Below are 17,962 nucleotides of genomic sequence, written 5' to 3' on the forward strand. Positions count from 1 at the left end.
AATCATCGGTGGCTTGACTCAAGCCTACACCAAACAAATTGGTTTGGTTTAGGCTTGAGCTTGGATTGGGATGACTCAAGTTGAATCGAACCGTTTAGGGCTAAACCAGTGAATGATTAATTGGTTTGGATAAACCGATTTATGCTTAACCGGTTTAGGAGCCAGTTCGATTCAAGTTTGAAAACTCCGAAACCGGGTAAGGCTTAACCAAATTGGTTCGGACTAGGACAAACCACCGGTGAAGACGGAACTGAACTGTTGCCGATTCCTACTAATAAATTGGGAGTGTGGAACATGGGATGCAAAGGAAGGGATGGTGTGACAGTCCTAAGCAAATGCACGTTGAATGAATGGCATTTAGGGGAGTGGGGTTTCACCAAGGAAGGGAAGGGTATTTGGGGAATTAATGGAAAATGCAGGGGCATTTAGGGAGTTTGAAGAAAAAGGCTGGGAATTATACAAGAAATGAATGCATGCAGACTGAGACAGTACAGACATGAAAGCTTCCGCGAAGAAGACGAAGAAAGAATGTAGGAGCAGCTGCAGCAAAAGAAACAAGAAAGCGTGCGATGTAAGTCTTTTACGCTCTGATGGTTTTCTTCTCTCTCTTCTTTAATCTCCTTTTAAAGACCTCTCTATCTTCGTACAGTAGCTGTTACCGACGGAGAAGAAGACGAAACGGAAGAAGAAAAAGAAGAAACGGAAGAAACGGAAGAAGACGGAGAAATAGAAGAATTAATATTCTAAACGAAGTAGGTTTTTTTTTAATTTTTAATTTTATATTTCCTTTCCTTTAATTGGTATAATTTCGTATGCTAAAGTTTTTTCTGAAGCTTCTCATGTTCAAATTTTTTTTCTGGAACATTATTTTGGGAGATTGAATCCCGTTCTTTTTTTTCCATGGATTTGTAACCTATTTTTTTCGTGGAAAATTGACACATTTCAGTTCTTATCTTCCATACTGATAATCCATTCGATCCATGGAGAGCTCCATATTGATTGTTGCACACACACGTGTAGAGAGAGAGAGAGAGAGAGAGTGAGTGAGAGTGAGAGAGAGCTATATTAACATCTTTTAAGAGTCCAAAATGGCCTATAAAACCAAACAAGAGAGCACAACTTACAGCGTTTTCTCATATTTGAGAACAACAAATCAAAATAAATACAGGTAAACCTATGGCACTAAAGAATCGATATATCTATTGATTCACTGAAACTTTTGTCATTGAAAAATCTCCAACACGGGCTGCCCCAAAGATCTCTGAAGCAAGGGAAACACCTTAGGTGCCAGATGATAACGGCCTTTATTTTCGGCGACAAGAATGACAAGACCATGGTCCAAAAGGTTGTGGCTTACTTGCACAACACATTGCTATTGCTTGATCTATTGTATTCCCTTTTGAATGTCTTGGTCGAGAATCCACTTGTGTAGTCTTTTGATTGACTGGTAGCATGAAAAAGAAAGAAAGCTATATTTAAGGTATTTTAACGGACCAAAATGGTCTATAAGACCAAACAAGAGATTACATCTGACAATGTTTTCTTGTCTTTGAGAACAACAAATGAAAATAAATACATCTAAACATATGGTAGGTACTGAAGAATATATATATCGAAGAACCTCAGATTCGAAACTTTGATAGACCGAAACTTTTGTCTTCCGAAAATTTCCAACATGGGCCACTCCAAGATGGAGAGATCTCTGAAACGAGGGAAGCACCTTTGGTGCTGGGTGATAATGGCCTATATTTTTTCTGGTAACAAGGTGTTGAAGTTGTGGTCCAGAAGGTTGTGGCCTATGTGCATGGCACATTGCTATTGCATGATCTATTGTAACCCCTTTTGAGTGTCTTGGTCGAGAATCCACTTTTGTAGTCCTTAATTCACTTGTGGGATGAGGAGTGATTTGACTGAAGAAAGCTATGATTGTCCTCTGTTGGTGGCCTTCTGGACTTTGCTTGATGTGGTTGTAAGCTGGGCCTCTACACAAAATGTTCCTCGCTTTCAATATCTCCGTCAGATAATTTGCAAAATCTTTTGGCTCTAGGTATGCACAGTGCTCATCCTGCTTTGATCTCTAGTTGGTGGGAGGAAACTCTGAGTTGGCTTATTTCTTTGTGAGTACTGTGTGGCATGTAGGCATTCATGTACCTCGGTTTTTGTATGAATACATCCTCTGAGAAGTTGATAAAAAGATTTTTGTAGTAGGCCACCATCTCTGGGTGAAGATGTAAAGATGTACAATATTGAAAGTTTGGGAAACTCTCAATGTCAAGGTCATTGTTGTTGAACCACGTCATCCCCTATGCGTATCATGATGCTTCTGTGTGTTACTATCTTGAATAATGCTTCTACCATCATGGGGGTGCTGCCAATTCAGCATGGAGGATTTCATGTGGGTGGGTGCTTTACTTGTACCATGAGAGAGCTCTTGGTCGATCCATGATGATGATCATGATGCATGCAGTGAAAGGTTCTTAAATTGGTTCACAAGCATGAAGTGCATAACAAATATGTATGGGAATAGTAGTGGTGAGGACACATAGTATCCAAGGTTGGTTGGTGTGGTGAAGTGATGCTGTGATGAAGTTCACCAATTGCATCTAGGTTTTCTTTGGGGAACCAGACTCAGTGAACAATAATCTCCATGATCTGTATCAGGTGACTTGTATCCTGTTTCCTGCTGTCTCCATTGCCATCAACACTCCTCTACTCACTCTACGATGACTCGTCAGCACATTGTCTGTGGAGGTGGACGTCTATGGAAGAAGTCATTGATGTGCAATTGCCATTGCATTTTGTGTGGTAACATAAGGATCGATTCCCTTGTTTTTGAAGCTTGAGCAAGCTTTGGCTAAAATTCTGTGGGCTAGCCTTGCCCATAAGTTTTTGAATGGTGGTGTCATCCACAATATATATGTATATATATATTCTTTCTTTCTTTCTATGATGTGCTCATAAGCTGGGCATATGCACACAAAATGGTCCTCACAGTCAACCTCTCCTGTACATCGCTTGCAAAGTTAAAATTTCCTTGTGCTTGACCTTGCATTCACTTAGCTTGCAAAGTCTTTTGGTTCTAGGTATGTGAAGTACACGTCTTGCTTCAATCTCTACCTGGTGTAAGGAAACTCTGAGTTGGCCCATTGCTTTGGGAGCACAATGGGCCATGTAGACGTTAATGTACTTCAGTCTCTTTGTGAATCCATCCATTTTGTGTAGACTTCCAATATGGCCGAGTAAAACATGGATTCATATCCTCTATTTGCAGTTCCAAATATTCTATGAACACATCCAAATATTCTTCAACATCCCATCTTGGAAATCATCTCCAGATGACTTGGTTTCAGCTAGATGAAAGAAATTTGCTGTTATAATTTTTTTGTAGTTGGCATCCAATTTTCCATGCGCCCTTGGGGAGATGATTCAAGACATTTTTCTTACTTTCAACATGTATTTGTAAACTCTTTGAAGAGCTTTATTAAGATTATCTTTGGTTTCATATTTTGGATTTTTTAATTTGTTATTACTGATATCATACTTGTTTAATCTTTCACTTGATGTTGAGGTTGCATTGGGCATACATAGAAACCTTTTTTTTTGTCACCTTAATTGTTTTCATGAATACACCTGCAAGGGAAGTCTTTGGGAAGAAAATACCGCCAGTCTCTAAAAACTGGTTCAGTTTGAAAAGGGAGCTAGATCTGGCACATTGTTTTTACTGATTTGCAAACAGGAAACTAAGTGGGTTTAGTAATGGGAAATTTCATGATCACTGATCAAGAGTATTCTATTATGTAACAATGCAACGTATTGTATTGGAATTGATTCCTATAACTACTAATTTTGTTGGGAATTGATGTCTATGAATTTGATTTCCTACTGGCTGCAGCTCATTTTGAACTCAGGAAGGGAGATGGGGCTCATTTCACATCTTCCCAAGGGCCTCATCAATCACTTGCACTCTAGTTCAGTTCTATCAAACTTTCCTCAGGCAGTGGAAGAGCTTATTTGCAACAGTTTGGATGCTGGCGCTAAGAAGGTATATCAATATTTTTCTAGCATATCTCCCCATGAATTAATAATGGTGTGTTTATGTTTAAGGTTTAGGATTTAGGATAGTTTTGATCACCACACTTTTAGCTTCTTTTTGTGTCATTTGGTACTCTGAAGTGGAATGCAATGGATACCAGACATCATTTTCGTCTCATTGGTCGAGTTTGACCTCCATAGGATGTTAATACAACTTTCTTTCTTTCTTTCTTTCTTTCTCTTTCTCCCTGTGACAAAATTAGCTAATGCATCTTGTCTGTTTGCAGATATCTATCTATGTGGATGTTGCATCATTCTACATCAAGGTTGAGGATGATGGTAAATTTGACATGATTTTTTTATGTTGTCATAGATAACTTTACTTCTTTACATTCCAGAAGTGATTTTTCCTGGATGTAGGTTCTGGAATCACCAGGGAGGATTTAGTGCTGATTGGTGACAGGCATGGTATGAATAAAAACCATCTCATAAAATAGTTTCTATGGAGGTAACTTAATTGGGAGGACTGCGTATGTTCAACAGCCACTTCTAAACTACATGATTTGCAAGACCTTGAGAATGGTGTAGCAACTCTAGGTTTCCGTGGAGAAGCATTGAGTTCACTTTCAGAAGTTGCTATTATTGAACTGATAACCAGGGTTCGAGGAAGCCCAAACACCTACAAAAAAGTAATCAAGGTTGGTGACTTTGAGATGCATCTATTTTGATTTAGTATTTTACATGGTGATAACTGATCTTTCATGACTATGAAGGGCTCTAGAATGCTGTCAATGGGAATTTGCAGTGAACAAAGGGCTCCTGGTACCACAGGTTAGTAAGCATCCAATATTGAAAGGTGACAAGCTCTACATGGTTCCTGGAACTGCGAGAGATGGAAGTTTGAGATAATATCTTTTAACATCCACAAGAGACCGGTTGCGATCTATGAGACAGGACGAGAATCAAAAGAGAAAAAAAGAAAGATATATTAATGTCTTTTAAGAGGCTAAAAGGGTCAATAAGACCAAACAAGAGATTACATCTTAAAATGTTGTCTCATCTTTGAGAAGGCAAACCAAAATAAATGTAAATAAATAAAAGAGTAAATAGAAATAGAATTAAGATTTGACAAAAGAATGTCGTCATCTATACATGTAAGATTCACAAGTAAAATATATTGTACTTGTTGTATTCGAAAGATCTCTAGCATAGGTCGATCTAGAATGGAGAGGTTTCAAAAGCGAGGGAGGCACCTGTGATGGTGGAAGATAATGGCCTTCATTTGTGGATGACAAGGGTGGGGAGATTGCGGTTCACGAGGCCGGGCCATACGTGCACGATAAATTGCTATTGCCTGATCTATTGTAACCCTTTTGCAATGTCTTGGTTGGGAGCCCATTTCTGTAACCCTTGATTGACTTGTAGCATGAGTAGGAGTAATGGAGCTAAAGAAAGCTGTGATTGTCCTTTGTTGATGAGATCATGTGATTGTATTGTTGTCCTTCGTTGATGAGATCAAGTTTTAGCGGATAGGGTAGACATATGTCCATATAAGAAAGCTTGATGATGTATCCATTCTCAGTTGTGTGTAAAGTGTCTTATTGTGGTCTACAATCAGCAGTCCTCTTATGGGTTTGCTACACCTTATATTTCTCATATACTTGTATATGAATAATCTTTATACCTGCATCAAGGTATTAACTTTGACAACCTGACGAATGTGAATGCATTTGATAACACGTTAATTAGTCACAGAGTCTTAAATACACTTGGAGTCTAGTTGCAAGTGCCAAATATGACCAGAATTGAAACACATAATTTGTTTAATCAACTATGTGGATGGTGAAAAAAATAAGTTTTGCATGTGCAGGGAATGGTGAGAAACAATGTTATCAAGAATTAGGCCATTCTGGCCTCTTAAAAGATATTAATATATTTTTCTTTCAAGGTTTGAAGAGGGCATAGAGGGCACATTCTGTTCATCTGATTTGTCTCATATATCACAAGATGTAGACCAATTTTTCTCACTTGATTGTATGTTAAGTCTAGTAAAAATATGTTTATACATGCATTTCATACATGTGCCATTTGCACATTTTGTGCTTTAATTTGTGTTTGTCCACAAACATCTGTTATTGGTGTCCATATATACAAACTGACTCTGTTAATTTTATGGCATATCCTATCAAAGTTGTTGTGCGCGAACTTTTCTACAATTTGCCTGTACGAAGAAAAAATATTGAATCAAGGTTAATATCTAATTTCTGCTTTAGCTTTATGTTTTGGGCTTGGGTCAGTGTTTAAAGATGGATGCCAACATTCTTCATTGTCAGTTCTAGAAAGGTATTGCACGGAGTGAAGGACCAGATCACAAGGCTTGTCTTGATACATCCTAGTGTTTCCTTCACAGCTATTGATTTGGAAAGGTATCTGTCGTCATTTGGTTTTGTGCATATACATACATCAGTATTATAGGTTGAATCTGCCCTCCGGAATTTATGTCAAAGCTTGAGCTTCTAGTGTTGCAAGCTTTCAGGCAAGGGAAATTGGTTCAGACAAACTCTTGTTCATCTTCTCTGGATAGTTTCTGTGAGCTCTTTGGAGAAGAATATCGTTCTCAGCTTGTTAAAATGCATTATAGAAATAAAGATTTGAAACTCAGTGGGTTTATCTCAGTGATGGAGACCAGCAAGCTTTCTATAAAGGTATCATGCAGATGTGAGACATTATTCTTGTTTTGGGTGTTTTCTTTCTTCGTATTCTCTGATGTCACCTTTGGTTCTTTAACTTCATTTCAGGCCTTGCAATTTGTGTGTATCCTTCTCAATCATAACAATTCTGTTATTTTCCATTTATCACCTACTTAAGATTGATGGATGCTGTTTAAATATTAACATCATTTAGATATTAATGGCCGTTTTGTCCATAGAACACCCATTCATAAACTTATCAACTCATTTCTCTCTGGGTCTGTGGAACGTCAAAACCCTAATGAGGCTTGGATTGAACCATCAAAGCAGGGGTTTCCAACATTTTTGCTGGATTTGAGCTGTCCTCTTTCTTGCTATGATATCACTTTTGAAGCAACAAAAACATCTGTGGAGTTCAAGGTATGAGTCTGATTCTACAATAAAAAAAGATTTTTCTAATATGATTCCATTTCTCTTTATATCTTCATGATCACATGTCTAGGATTGGGACTATATCATTCACTTTGTAAAAGAGGCCTTGGAGACTGTTTGGAGTGTGTCAATTGATACTTCAGGAGGTATGAACATTGAATTGATGTCAATTTTTAAACTGTATGTACTCTTTTGATGTTACTCAATGTCTGATCTCCGTAGTACATGGTCAGGGATAGAGCTGAAAGAGGAGATATGCGTTTCGACAAAGTCAAGCACTCGTAAAAGAAAGCATTGGCAGCACATTGATCCAACATACTATCCGAGTTTCAATGTAGATATGCTTAAGAGTGAGGAAAATCTGAAATACAGACAGAGGAGTGTACGAAGTAACAAGTTTGATTCTGATAAATGTAGAGATGAACTTATATTCAATGCACCCAAACAGCAAATGGGTCATAGAAAAAGGAAGCAGTATGGTGTAGATGAAAAATATGTTCACAATACCATGAATTTGGCCTGGAGCATGCAGCAATGCAGCAATGAAAAACAGTTAAAGCCCCAGAAGAATCTTGAATTATTTGATCATGAGCCTGTGGATATAATGCATGACCATCACAACTTTACTAGTGGGTTATTGGAAGATGCTCTGAACCAGGAAAATGGGCACGCTGTTCAATGCCAAAACATTGATCTTGAAAGTATCTGGAGTTTAGGAGAAAGCAACTGCGAGGTTTCAAGTGATCGAAAACGGTCCAAAACCCAGAAGAATCTTGAATTGGTTGACTATCAACCTTTGGATATAATACATGGTAACCACAATTTTACCAGTGGCTTATTGGAGGATACTTTGCAGTGGGGTAACGGGAACAATATTCAATGCCAAGACATTGATTTTGAACGGGGTTGGGGTTTAAACAGTAACTATGGTAAAATCCCGATTGATCTAATTGAAGATGTTGTGATGTCTAATCAGAGGACTAGTGGCATGAAAGATGACCTATCTCATCATTACTCACCATTGAAATATTTTGAAATGGTAGCTTCTGATATGAAAAATTCAGTCATGCATTTGGATGCAGATGATTCTCATTCTAGGATAGGAGAGGTGCCATTAGATAGCCATTCAGAAATCCCTCTTAATCCAGGAGAAGAGAGTAGGGAAGAAGCTAATCTTGATAGAGATGGTAAGATTCTGGAATTTGTTGAGATGCCGTCACTGATTAGAAGAGATTTTTCACCTCATCAACCAAGGGTACGCAGACGTTTGTATAATGTAGCTCTTAATCCTAGCTATACTGACGATCTTTTTTGCCATATCAAAAGGCAAAGAATCAGTGACTTCAGCATAACATCAATGACAGACGAAGAGTGTTCTCCTCATTTCGAGAGCCCTCTCTTTGAAACCAATCTGCGAGAAGATAGATTGTGCAGTGATCTTTACGAAATACAAAACAACAAAAATGGAAATCTGTCCTTACAGAGCAGCAATGTAGCTGATTTCAACCTCGATGAAAACATTCACAACAAAGCCCAGATGTTTTTAGCATCTTCCATGGTTGTACATGATAACCCTCCAGATAAACCATGTTTAACATCTAAAGCTGAGGATAATAAGCATAAGAGCTTGAGGAGAACACTTTCTGGGCCACCATTTTTCAAACTGTCAAGGCATGTAGCACTGAATCAGAACAAATCAATGGAATTTCAAGGAAATGAGACTCTGATAGGTAGAATTTCTGACGGACAAGGTGTTCTTTTTCTTTTTAATACACTGGATCGAATCGTAAACCCAAATTTCTGCAGATTCTAAAGGCAATATGTGTAAAGGGTCAACATTGCGCGATGATGAGGATGGACTACCAGAAAAAGGAATGTGCAACCTTGTGGTTAAACAAAAGGTCCGCTGCTCATGATTTAAAAATTAGCTGTTTATAATTCTTTTAGCTATCAATAATTTCCTCTTATAGAGAGGGTAATGATGAACATGCTGCTTAGAGTTTTACAGGGTGATTGCATCCTAAGGTATAATGATCTAAAAGACAATTCAGTAACAGATGCAGACGATGATTTTTCTCATCGGTCAAAATGGAGGGATTTGGAACATTATAAAAGTAGTTCAGTTGATGTTGATGTGTCTGCAGCACAAATATACAAGGTTCTCACAGTACCGTGATTCTTAAGTTATTTATATTATTGGCTATTTCTTTCTCAGACTGTGATCATTATTTGGTTATGCTTGCAGGAATGGAAAAATCCTTGTATGAGAAGTAATGAATTGCATATACTTGATATATCTTCTGTATTTTTGGGGTCTAGTAAAAGGTGTTTATTTCCCAAAAGCATTGCAAAGGAAGAATTGCAGAATGCAAGGGTTTTGCAGCAGATCGGGAAGAAGTTTATAGCTGCAGTGGCTGATAAGACCCTTGTAGTAATTGATCAGGTTGCCTAGTCGTACTTGAACCATCATGTGTGTGGATGAGGTCATACACAAATTATTAAGTTTTTATAAACTGTTTTATATACAGCATGCTGCAGATGAGAGGGTCAGGTTGGAAAGATTACGTGAAGAGGTCAATTAGATTAAATCAATTCTATTATCTTTCAAAATTACATCAGCTTTTGCCACATAAAATCCATCTACTTTGTGCAGGTCTTAAACAAAAAACAGCATTTGAGCAGTTTACTGGACTATCCAAAAGAGCTGGTATAAAATTTATCTTCTTTTGTTTCTTGAATGCTAAATGGACTGCATGTGCTTTACTTAAGGAGAATGCAATTGTGCTTTCTTTGTAGACCATTTGTGTGGGGGATCAGCAGCTACTTCATATTTACCAATCACATTTAGAATATTGGGGCTGGCGCTTCAAAATTCAATCTCAAAAAAGCAAGTATGATACTCCATTATAACCTTTCAAGTTCATGAGACATAATAAGCATGTTTATGCATACACTTGCATATATAATATACTGTACATGCATACTCATAATATGCTGTACAAGTGCATGCGTAAAAGACACGTGTACACGCATGTATATCAATGTTTTGCAGAATACTTTAGAGATGCCTAATTGAATATTAGAGGAACCCAAGTGGGGTCAATATATTGTACAGTAATGAACACCCCTTTTTTCTATAGCAATGTAACATGTGCCGAAAACCAGATTCTGTCGTCTCTTTTTATCCTTTTTACTTTTATATTTACCGAGTAATAGTTCTTTTATTTTGATTTGTTGTTCTCAAAGATGAGACAACACTTAAGATGTAATATCTTGTTTGGTCTTATAGGCCATTTTGGCCTCTTAAAAGATGTTCATATATCTTTCTTTCTTACACAGGTTCAGTAAAGTGCCTGATCGTGATAGCAATATGCATGCTCTCATTATGGCTGTGAGTCAAAATTCATGGCTGAAGTACTTTGTCTTGATTCTTATTCGTTTTGAAGCAAAACGATGGAATTTCTTGCAGGTACCCACGATTTTGGGCGAGACTTTGACTGACACGAGATACCTTACTGAGTATTTACATCAAGTACACGTTCATGATGAAAATGAAAAGTTTTGTTTGTATAGCATTCACGAATCATTATAACCAAATCTTCAGTATTAATACTGCAATATATTGACACAGCTTGCTGCAACTGATGGAATTTCAGCTCCTCCACCTGTGGTTCTGAGAATTATGGCGAGCAAAGCTTGCAGGGGTACATTTATTTCTCCTAACGTTTTCATGTTTAATATGAAGAATGTTTTTTGTAATTAAATCAGCTTCCAATGCTTTTAGGTGCTATCATGTTTGGTGATTTTCTGCTAAGATCTGAGTGTCAACAACTTGTTGAAGGATTGAAGAAGACATCACTCGCATTCCAGGTATTATATAAGGGCATTTGAAGTTAAGAGATAAATTTGTAGCTTCATGAGAGGGCTCGTACCTTTTTAAAAACCAAGAATAGTCCTAACAATTATTTCATAATTTCCTTGCAGTGTGCTCATGGGCGCCCAACACTTGTACCTATTGTTAACCTTCAAGCTTTAAGTTTTCAGCTGAGCAGACTAGAGAGTACTATGATGGGTCAGAGTGAGTGTAAAACACCTGTACACAAGGAGGAACGTGGAGCACATTTGAGGAAGACATGGCATGGCCTTGAATGGCATTGTCCCACCCTACAACGTGCAATGGAAAGGCTCAAACATGCTGTGGAGATGTAGTTTCCTGGAAGTGTTCTCCTTTTGATGTTCATTTGTCTCTATTACACCAATAGTGTAATATCTGTGATTTAGGAGATCATATATTGTAAAGGATACAAGGCTTAGTCTTCTATCAGTTGATACATTTGTAATTAGCAAGATGATTTGTGCTTAAAATGGGAACAATATGACGTCAATGGCGAATGGACAAATGTTAAACATTCCCAATTGAAAATGCTTGTAATGATGTATGACATTTGTATCGGCATGTACAAAAGAGATCCTTGCTGATATACATTCCTGGGGCTTGCGGAAACATTTCCAGTGGAAAATATGCCGTGTTTCATGTATAATAGCTGTATCAACTTATGAATGATGAGTGTTGATGCATTCTTTGCCAGTCACCAAATTAGTGGGTTCTTAGTTTTTGTGGCTGATCTGTTGTGACTGCCAAATGTCCTTCGTCTATAAAGGATAAAATGAGGCTCCATGGATGCTTCAGAAAAATTACAAGGGCAAGGAAAAACCATAGATGCTCGAAGAACAAGCTTTAAGTAAAGAAACTTCGTGAAAAGGCTTTTGGTTATAACTACTATATTTTAATTGTTATTGAATAGAATATGGTTAAGAACGTTTGTGCTACAAAGATAGACATTTGTAAGGATGTTCAAACAGAACAAAGAGCATATAATGAAAAGCTTGTGAAACAATAATTTCATTTTGAGATGGATGCATCTTCGATAAACGAATTGTGCACAATCAACTCAAGGAAAATCAAGCTATTTGCTTCTTGAACTTGGAGGACCATTTCTTAGTTATCCCAAAATGTTGTAGGTCAAGACAATAAAGCCAACAAAGATATTATTGATCAAATTTCATTTCCAAAGGATTTTCACTCGTCAAACTACAATTGGATAGTGAATTCATCCATCTTAGTTTAGTCTAAAGTTTTCAAAAGGTTAAGGTGGACATGTATTCTTTTGTTAGCTAAACACATTGCTTATGTTGGAGTTTAGACTACCATTGACTGTTCATCAAATGTTTTGGTTTGTTGAATAACGATTGGATGGTGAAGGTTCATTGCATTGTGAAGCCAAAACTTATAAGTTGCGGAGCTCTTATTACTGTCAACCACAAGGTCAAAAAAGTCCATTCATGAAGTGCTTACGCATTGAACCACTTTTTGTTAATGAAAATTTATTGGTATTGTTAATGTATACATTTGTGTGCCTTAGATTGTCCAAAAGTTGTCCATTGATTCAGTGTTATTACAATTCGTTCCTTATAAAGCCAATATAGATGAGTTCAAATTATCAACAACCAAAAGATAGAAACTTGTTAGTGTCGAATCAACAAATAGTTTTACATAGGAGGTCAATGAAAGTTATTGGCGTTGTAAAGGCAAACACGCATGCCCATGTTAATGAAAAAATTGCCTACAGTAGACTTCAATCTACTATTGCCTAGGAGATAAACACCATGGAATGTTTCTTTGCATCAATGCTTTCAAACGTTGAACCATTGTTGGATGTCACACCACTAGACATACACGCTTTCTCAATTAGTGTAAAGAGCACTTAGCTACCTAGCATTTACCGTGGGCATGATAATTGGTACACCAGAGGTGCGTCCTTCTTGGTCCTCACGTACTAAGGAAAGGTCCCCCTAATGCTTTAAAACCCATACCGGATATGGACGGAACTATCTCACGACATTCTGAAACCCAGCTCACGTAGCACTTTAGTGGGTGAAGTTGCACATACGTAATGGGGTTGAGATTTACCACCCCAATGAGAGAAGAAAAGAAAACACACGAGCAGAGTCTCCATTCATCGGAACATATCCCGAAACCAACCTAACGAACCCGAGGGAATGAGGCTGCCTGGCAGGTCATCGAAAACACCCTCTTAATTTAGTAGTGTCCGAGGTCGAGGGGAGCGAAATAGAGGTCACAATATGACCCGACAAAATCAACAACAACAAAAAACGTGCGTCGAACCGAAACCCCAAATCCCCATCATCTTAGCGGAACGTTGCTATGACTCCAATTCTTCCTCTTTTTTTCCCCTTTCTTTCTCTTTGTTTCTTTTCCTTCTCCTTTCTTCTTCTTCGTGTGAATCCCAGATCCTTAAACATCGGTAATGAGCTAAAAAAACACACACATTTCTGGATTGCAGAAAGGATATTTGGTTCTTTGATCTTGCATATTCTCTCTCTGTCTCTCACTCACTCTTTTGATTGATCTTGTTGCGCTTTGCAGGCAATTCTGATTCTCCTCGAGTAGAAGAAGAAGAAGAAGAAAAGGTTGTCATTTTATTTACTTTATGATCTAAGGAAGCTATGGATGACTCTGTTTCTTCTGAGAAGACACCTTCTGCATCAGAGATGGCAGAAGAGAAGAAAGGATGGGGGGGTGGGTGGGGAGGTTGGGGATCCTCTGCTTTCTCTGTTCTCTCGGGTATTCAGAAAGCTGCAGCAGAAACTGCAGATGAGCTCGCCAGAAATGTATGTGTCTTTATCTCACTCACTCTCTCTTCTCTCTGTTTTTGTATGTCTGTTTGATATTGATATCGAAATGGTTTTGTAGAAAGGAAATAATAGGGTAAGCATATTGAATATGCACTGGAGATGGGAGGTGTCATTTTTTGTGTCAGTTACTATGATACACAGAAAAATCATACTAAGAAAAACAAAATAGGTAGAAAAGGTAGATGTATAAATATTTTTGAGCATTTTTTCTTTTTTCTATATCTTATTTCTTATGGAAATATAGAGAAGATCCATTGTAAGAAAATACTGCACAAGTATAACATGAGAGAAATGATATTTGTGGGTGCTTCCTGTGTTTTTCGGGTCCAATCTAATAGTGAAATAGGAAGGCCTTTCCTCTTTGTATCCAATCGAAGAATGAAATGGGAAGAATATTTGGCTTTACATATATATAGTGAGAAATTTTCATTTTTGTGTTCTTTTGACCTTTTTAAGAAGAAAGCATGAAGATAATCTGAAACGTAGGAAATTTTTCGTTTCTGAGTTATTTTATTACCTTGTTCTCTGTCATTAGAATCGTTTTCTTTATCTTGATCCGCTCCAGGAAAAAAACTCCTTATATTTAGAGGGTTTGGCATTTTTTTATCTCATTCTTACCTTTTTTTGCAATCTTGGTATTTTTTATGGGTCATTTCTTTACCTTGACCTGTCTTTTTCTATCTTTACCTTGATCTGTCGTTTTCTTTCTTTACCTTGATCTGTCTTTACATTGATGTTTTATCTGGTGAAAATAATGTCCTAGGCTATTGCTGTAGCAAAAGATGCAGCAAAAGGAGTTGCAGAATTGCAGGATAATGTTACCAATTCACTTAAGCTACAAGAAGAAGAAGAGGGTACTCAAGAACCTTCTACAGAGAATAAGGAGCTTGAATCTCCTGAGGATAAGCTTAGAAATGCAGCTTTACAGAAGCTGGAAGAGGCTGGTCAAGACACTCCACTCACTCATGTAAGTATTGCCTTCATCCTTGTTTATATGTAAATAGCCACTCTATTACACATCACTCTATTCAAAATCTATTTCTACTTGTATATGCAGAGTCTGAAAGCTATTGATGCATCAGTTGAGAATCTGGCTTCAGGAGCATGGCAAGCATTTGGGACAGCTTGGCAAGGGAGCAGAAATTTTATTCAAAAGTATGTTCTGATCTGTTATGATATAGGGAAAACAGGTCTGATTAAACAAGATCTGGGTTGGTGCAAATCAAAGATATAGGGAATTAGAAAGTGTTAATGATATGGGGAAAATCTTGGCATGAGCAAATGAAAAATCGAAGAACTCAAAAAATATTTAAGATATGGCTGAAATCTTAATACTGGCAAATGGAAGATCTTGGAAGATTTATGGTTTTGACTGTAAGAATACACAGGGAAAAAACCGTATACGAACAAACATCTTAGAAAATGTTTTGAATATTGCCAGAATCTTGGTGATAATATGCAAATGGAAGTTCATGGAAGATGTTTTTGATATTGGTGATGTCTTTGATATTATCAATCAGTCTTGAACCATAGGCAAATGAAGGATCTTAGGTGTGTTTTGTACAACGGCAATCTTGACCATGTACCTTGGTGAAGAATGTGTACACCCATATGGCTTGACCTTACCACCACTGGTAGAATGGATGGAAAATATCTTGAATCCAATAAGAATGGAAATGCAGAAGAGATGTAATGTCCAGACATAGCTGTCTATCTAGTCTGTGCATGAACAAAACCTCTCATCTCTAGTCCTAACATTGACTCCTAATAAAAAATATATGTGTTGACAAGAGAAAGATGAAAATATTGATGTGCAGGCTTGAGCATTCAGCAGAGAATCTGGCAGAAAGTTTACAGAAACAGGGAAGCTTTACTTACAAGGCTGGTACTCTTGCTCCTGGTCTGTTAGAGGTTGGCATACATTATCCTTTTTCTTGAAAGTATTCTATATTTGAATGTTTGGCGTTATCAGTGACCACAATTCATTTGTCCATTGAAATGAAGAGTGGAAAAGCTATCACAGCTAAGGGCTTGGAGGTTCTTGAGTATGTTGGCAGAGAAGCCATGGATATGATTGTCACAGAGGCTGGAATTCAAATTGAAGATGAGCCAAAAGTATCAGATGGAGATGCCATAGAGGAGGATGAACATTTCATGGATGATGTGACATTTGATCGTTGTTTCTACATATACGGAGGCCCAGAGCAGTTGGAGGTCAGTAATTTTAATCTTGCAAATGCAGGATAAGTGCTTAGTATGAAAGGATTTTCTTTGCTCTGAGCTAATCCCTTCAATAGGCAGAATATATCTGGATAATATGATATTCTGTTTGGCAGGAACTTGAAGCAATATCAAATCATCATATGCTTCTATGCAATAGAGCCAAGTCAAAGCTGTTAAGTGAGGAAAAGTCCTTGTTTGATGCGACGTTAAGGCAGCTGCAACAAATCATGGACTTGGGAGCAAATGGTAATGAGGTCTCAGAAGTTGACAAAGGTAAGCAAGTGGAGTTAGGAGTGATCGATGATAACAGTGAGTTTAAGACTATTCGTGAGACTAGCGTAGCGAAAGCTGCTGAAATGGCTGCAGGGTAATTCTTTTTTTCTGTTAGCGAGCTTTATTTTCTTTAAGATCTTAAATGCAGAGGATTGATGAACTCATAATTGTGTATATATTCAGATTCACTGTAGCCCTTGGTGGTTTGGCTATTACTGAAGTCATCCAGAAGACAACAGATCGTTTAGAGGCTATCAAAGTTGAAGGAGTGCATGTATGTGTCATCCTTCAAGATTTAATGTTCTCACATTTGAATGTAGAAGTTATTAGACATAGTAATCGGAAATGGTATCATCGTCTCTTTAGAAAGGGGATATCACAACTATGAATTTACACACATCGCGCACACCACACACACAGATGCACATGTAGGTAATAAATGTTATATATGTGTATATATGTTAGGTAACAAGTTCAGTATCTAAAGCATTTTAGAAGCATCATAACATGCAATGTAATTATTGATTGATTCTCAACATGCTGGGCTTGCAGAGACTATCAGAGTTGTGTGCATCTGGCATCTCTCAGTTGTTAAATCTAGCAAAGTCACTTCTATCGTCTACTGCTGAGCAAGAGAACAAAGACAGTTCAGTGTGGCCCAAAGATTGTCTACAGAAAGCTAAGTTAATCAGGGCCCAAGCACAGGCTATGGCTGATGATATTGAAATTATTTCAGTTAGTTTTGTAACTGGTATAATATTGTAAATTTTCTTGTCAATGGGGTTTAGGAACAAAGCTGCCTTCTAGGGACACATTATTTAAACCTGCTTTTCACTTCTTTTGTGTGCAGGCATTGGTGATGTAACTGCAGCATTTCAGGCAGTTCTGAAAAGTGATGCTGCAATAAAGGATGGTGAAAGAGATGATGCAAAGCATGAATTCATGTGGGAGAAATCTATTGAAGAGAAAGCACATACTTTAACTAGTGATTTGGAGAGTGATGGAAGTGTCGCAATTGAAAAGCTGCAGTCTGGCCTTAGACAGCTTGTCTATGTGGTTTTACATACATCACTGAAGAATTGAAGTGGTTCTCATTGATGGGCTCTTCTTCTCTAGAACAGGTGGGATTAGGCAGAGCTCTTTGGGCACAGATAAATCTAAATTGACCATGTGTAAATGGCGTGACAATGTTTATTGGGTTGGTTTTAACTGTAACATGATCCGACATGTTTGGACAAGTGGTTAAATGCAGCCAGCTGTAACAGCATGTTGTAAAAAGATCTATTGAAGCTACCTATATAAATATGAAGCTGGTGTTAACTTTATCCACGGTCTTTTGGTAGAGTATGAAAAGTCAATGATGGTGGACTCTATTGCTGTTAATTATTGAAAGACTATTTCTCTTATGGCATCGAGCATGAATTCAGATAAGTTTATTGAAGAATGTAATATAAAGGAAAACAACCTTTTGGTCTCTCATATGTGGCCGTGTCCAGGTTGATTGAAGTTCCAACTAGGGTCAACTATATAATTTCGAGACTAAAAGTAGTTAAGGGCAGCTTTCTTGATGGTTATCAACATGTTGGAAGTGGTCC

At 37.6% G+C, this 17,962-nt stretch overlaps 2 protein-coding genes across 3 annotated transcripts; both read left to right on the top strand.

The window, feature by feature from the left end:
• Positions 1-552: 552 nt before the first annotated feature.
• MLH3 (MUTL protein homolog 3) lies at positions 553-11,635 on the top strand. 2 transcript variants are annotated; one of them, XM_087336582.1, is made up of 25 exons: positions 553-571; positions 650-752; positions 3,893-4,042; positions 4,320-4,371; positions 4,453-4,500; positions 4,576-4,730; positions 4,806-4,863; positions 6,224-6,281; positions 6,366-6,458; positions 6,569-6,737; positions 6,831-6,846; positions 6,937-7,142; positions 7,225-7,300; positions 7,388-8,884; positions 8,961-9,055; positions 9,163-9,312; positions 9,400-9,597; positions 9,683-9,727; positions 9,808-9,861; positions 9,951-10,045; positions 10,494-10,545; positions 10,624-10,686; positions 10,786-10,858; positions 10,939-11,024; positions 11,139-11,635. In XM_087336582.1, the coding sequence occupies exons 3-25, from the start codon at positions 3,917-3,919 to the stop codon at positions 11,361-11,363; spliced, it is 3,690 nt and encodes a 1,229-aa protein (XP_087192708.1). In that variant the 5' UTR covers positions 553-571; positions 650-752; positions 3,893-3,916; the 3' UTR covers positions 11,364-11,635. The 2 variants fall into 2 exon arrangements, with proteins under 2 accessions (XP_087192708.1, XP_087192709.1); XM_087336583.1 differs by lacking the exons at positions 553-571; positions 650-752; positions 3,893-4,042; ... (2 more) ...; positions 4,576-4,730; positions 6,224-6,281 and having other exon boundaries at positions 4,845-4,863; positions 6,330-6,458.
• A 1,784-nt stretch (positions 11,636-13,419) lies between these two features.
• LOC147850504 (uncharacterized) lies at positions 13,420-17,692 on the top strand. Its single transcript, XM_087336534.1, has 10 exons — positions 13,420-13,480; positions 13,603-13,847; positions 14,635-14,838; positions 14,929-15,026; positions 15,689-15,782; positions 15,876-16,085; positions 16,208-16,461; positions 16,551-16,641; positions 16,920-17,118; positions 17,218-17,692. Exons 2-10 carry the CDS (start codon positions 13,683-13,685, stop codon positions 17,448-17,450), a joined length of 1,548 nt encoding a protein of 515 aa, XP_087192660.1. The 5' UTR covers positions 13,420-13,480; positions 13,603-13,682; the 3' UTR covers positions 17,451-17,692.
• Positions 17,693-17,962: the final 270 nt, after the last annotated feature.

This window comes from Azolla caroliniana, unplaced genomic scaffold, assembly GCF_043228905.1.
Source record: "Azolla caroliniana isolate FFs.n. ecotype wild unplaced genomic scaffold, voAzoCaro1.0.p SCAF_21, whole genome shotgun sequence".
Classification (NCBI taxonomy): domain Eukaryota; kingdom Viridiplantae; phylum Streptophyta; class Polypodiopsida; order Salviniales; family Salviniaceae; genus Azolla; species Azolla caroliniana.

What these genes read in the sequence shown, in the direction of transcription:
- MLH3 (XM_087336582.1), top strand. Translation starts at nt 3,917, where the DNA reads ATGGGGCTCATTTCACATCTTCCCAAGGGCCTCATCAATCACTTGCAC. An exon ending in TGGATGCTGGCGCTAAGAAG is followed by an intron (nt 4,043 to 4,319) that starts GTATATCAATAT and finishes GTCTGTTTGCAG; the next exon opens with ATATCTATCTATGTGGATGT. An exon ending in AGGAAATGAGACTCTGATAG is followed by an intron (nt 8,885 to 8,960) that starts GTAGAATTTCTG and finishes AAATTTCTGCAG; the next exon opens with ATTCTAAAGGCAATATGTGT.
- LOC147850504 (XM_087336534.1), top strand. Translation starts at nt 13,683, where the DNA reads ATGGATGACTCTGTTTCTTCTGAGAAGACACCTTCTGCATCAGAGATG. An exon ending in GAGGCCCAGAGCAGTTGGAG is followed by an intron (nt 16,086 to 16,207) that starts GTCAGTAATTTT and finishes TCTGTTTGGCAG; the next exon opens with GAACTTGAAGCAATATCAAA. An exon ending in TTCAGTTAGTTTTGTAACTG is followed by an intron (nt 17,119 to 17,217) that starts GTATAATATTGT and finishes TTTTGTGTGCAG; the next exon opens with GCATTGGTGATGTAACTGCA.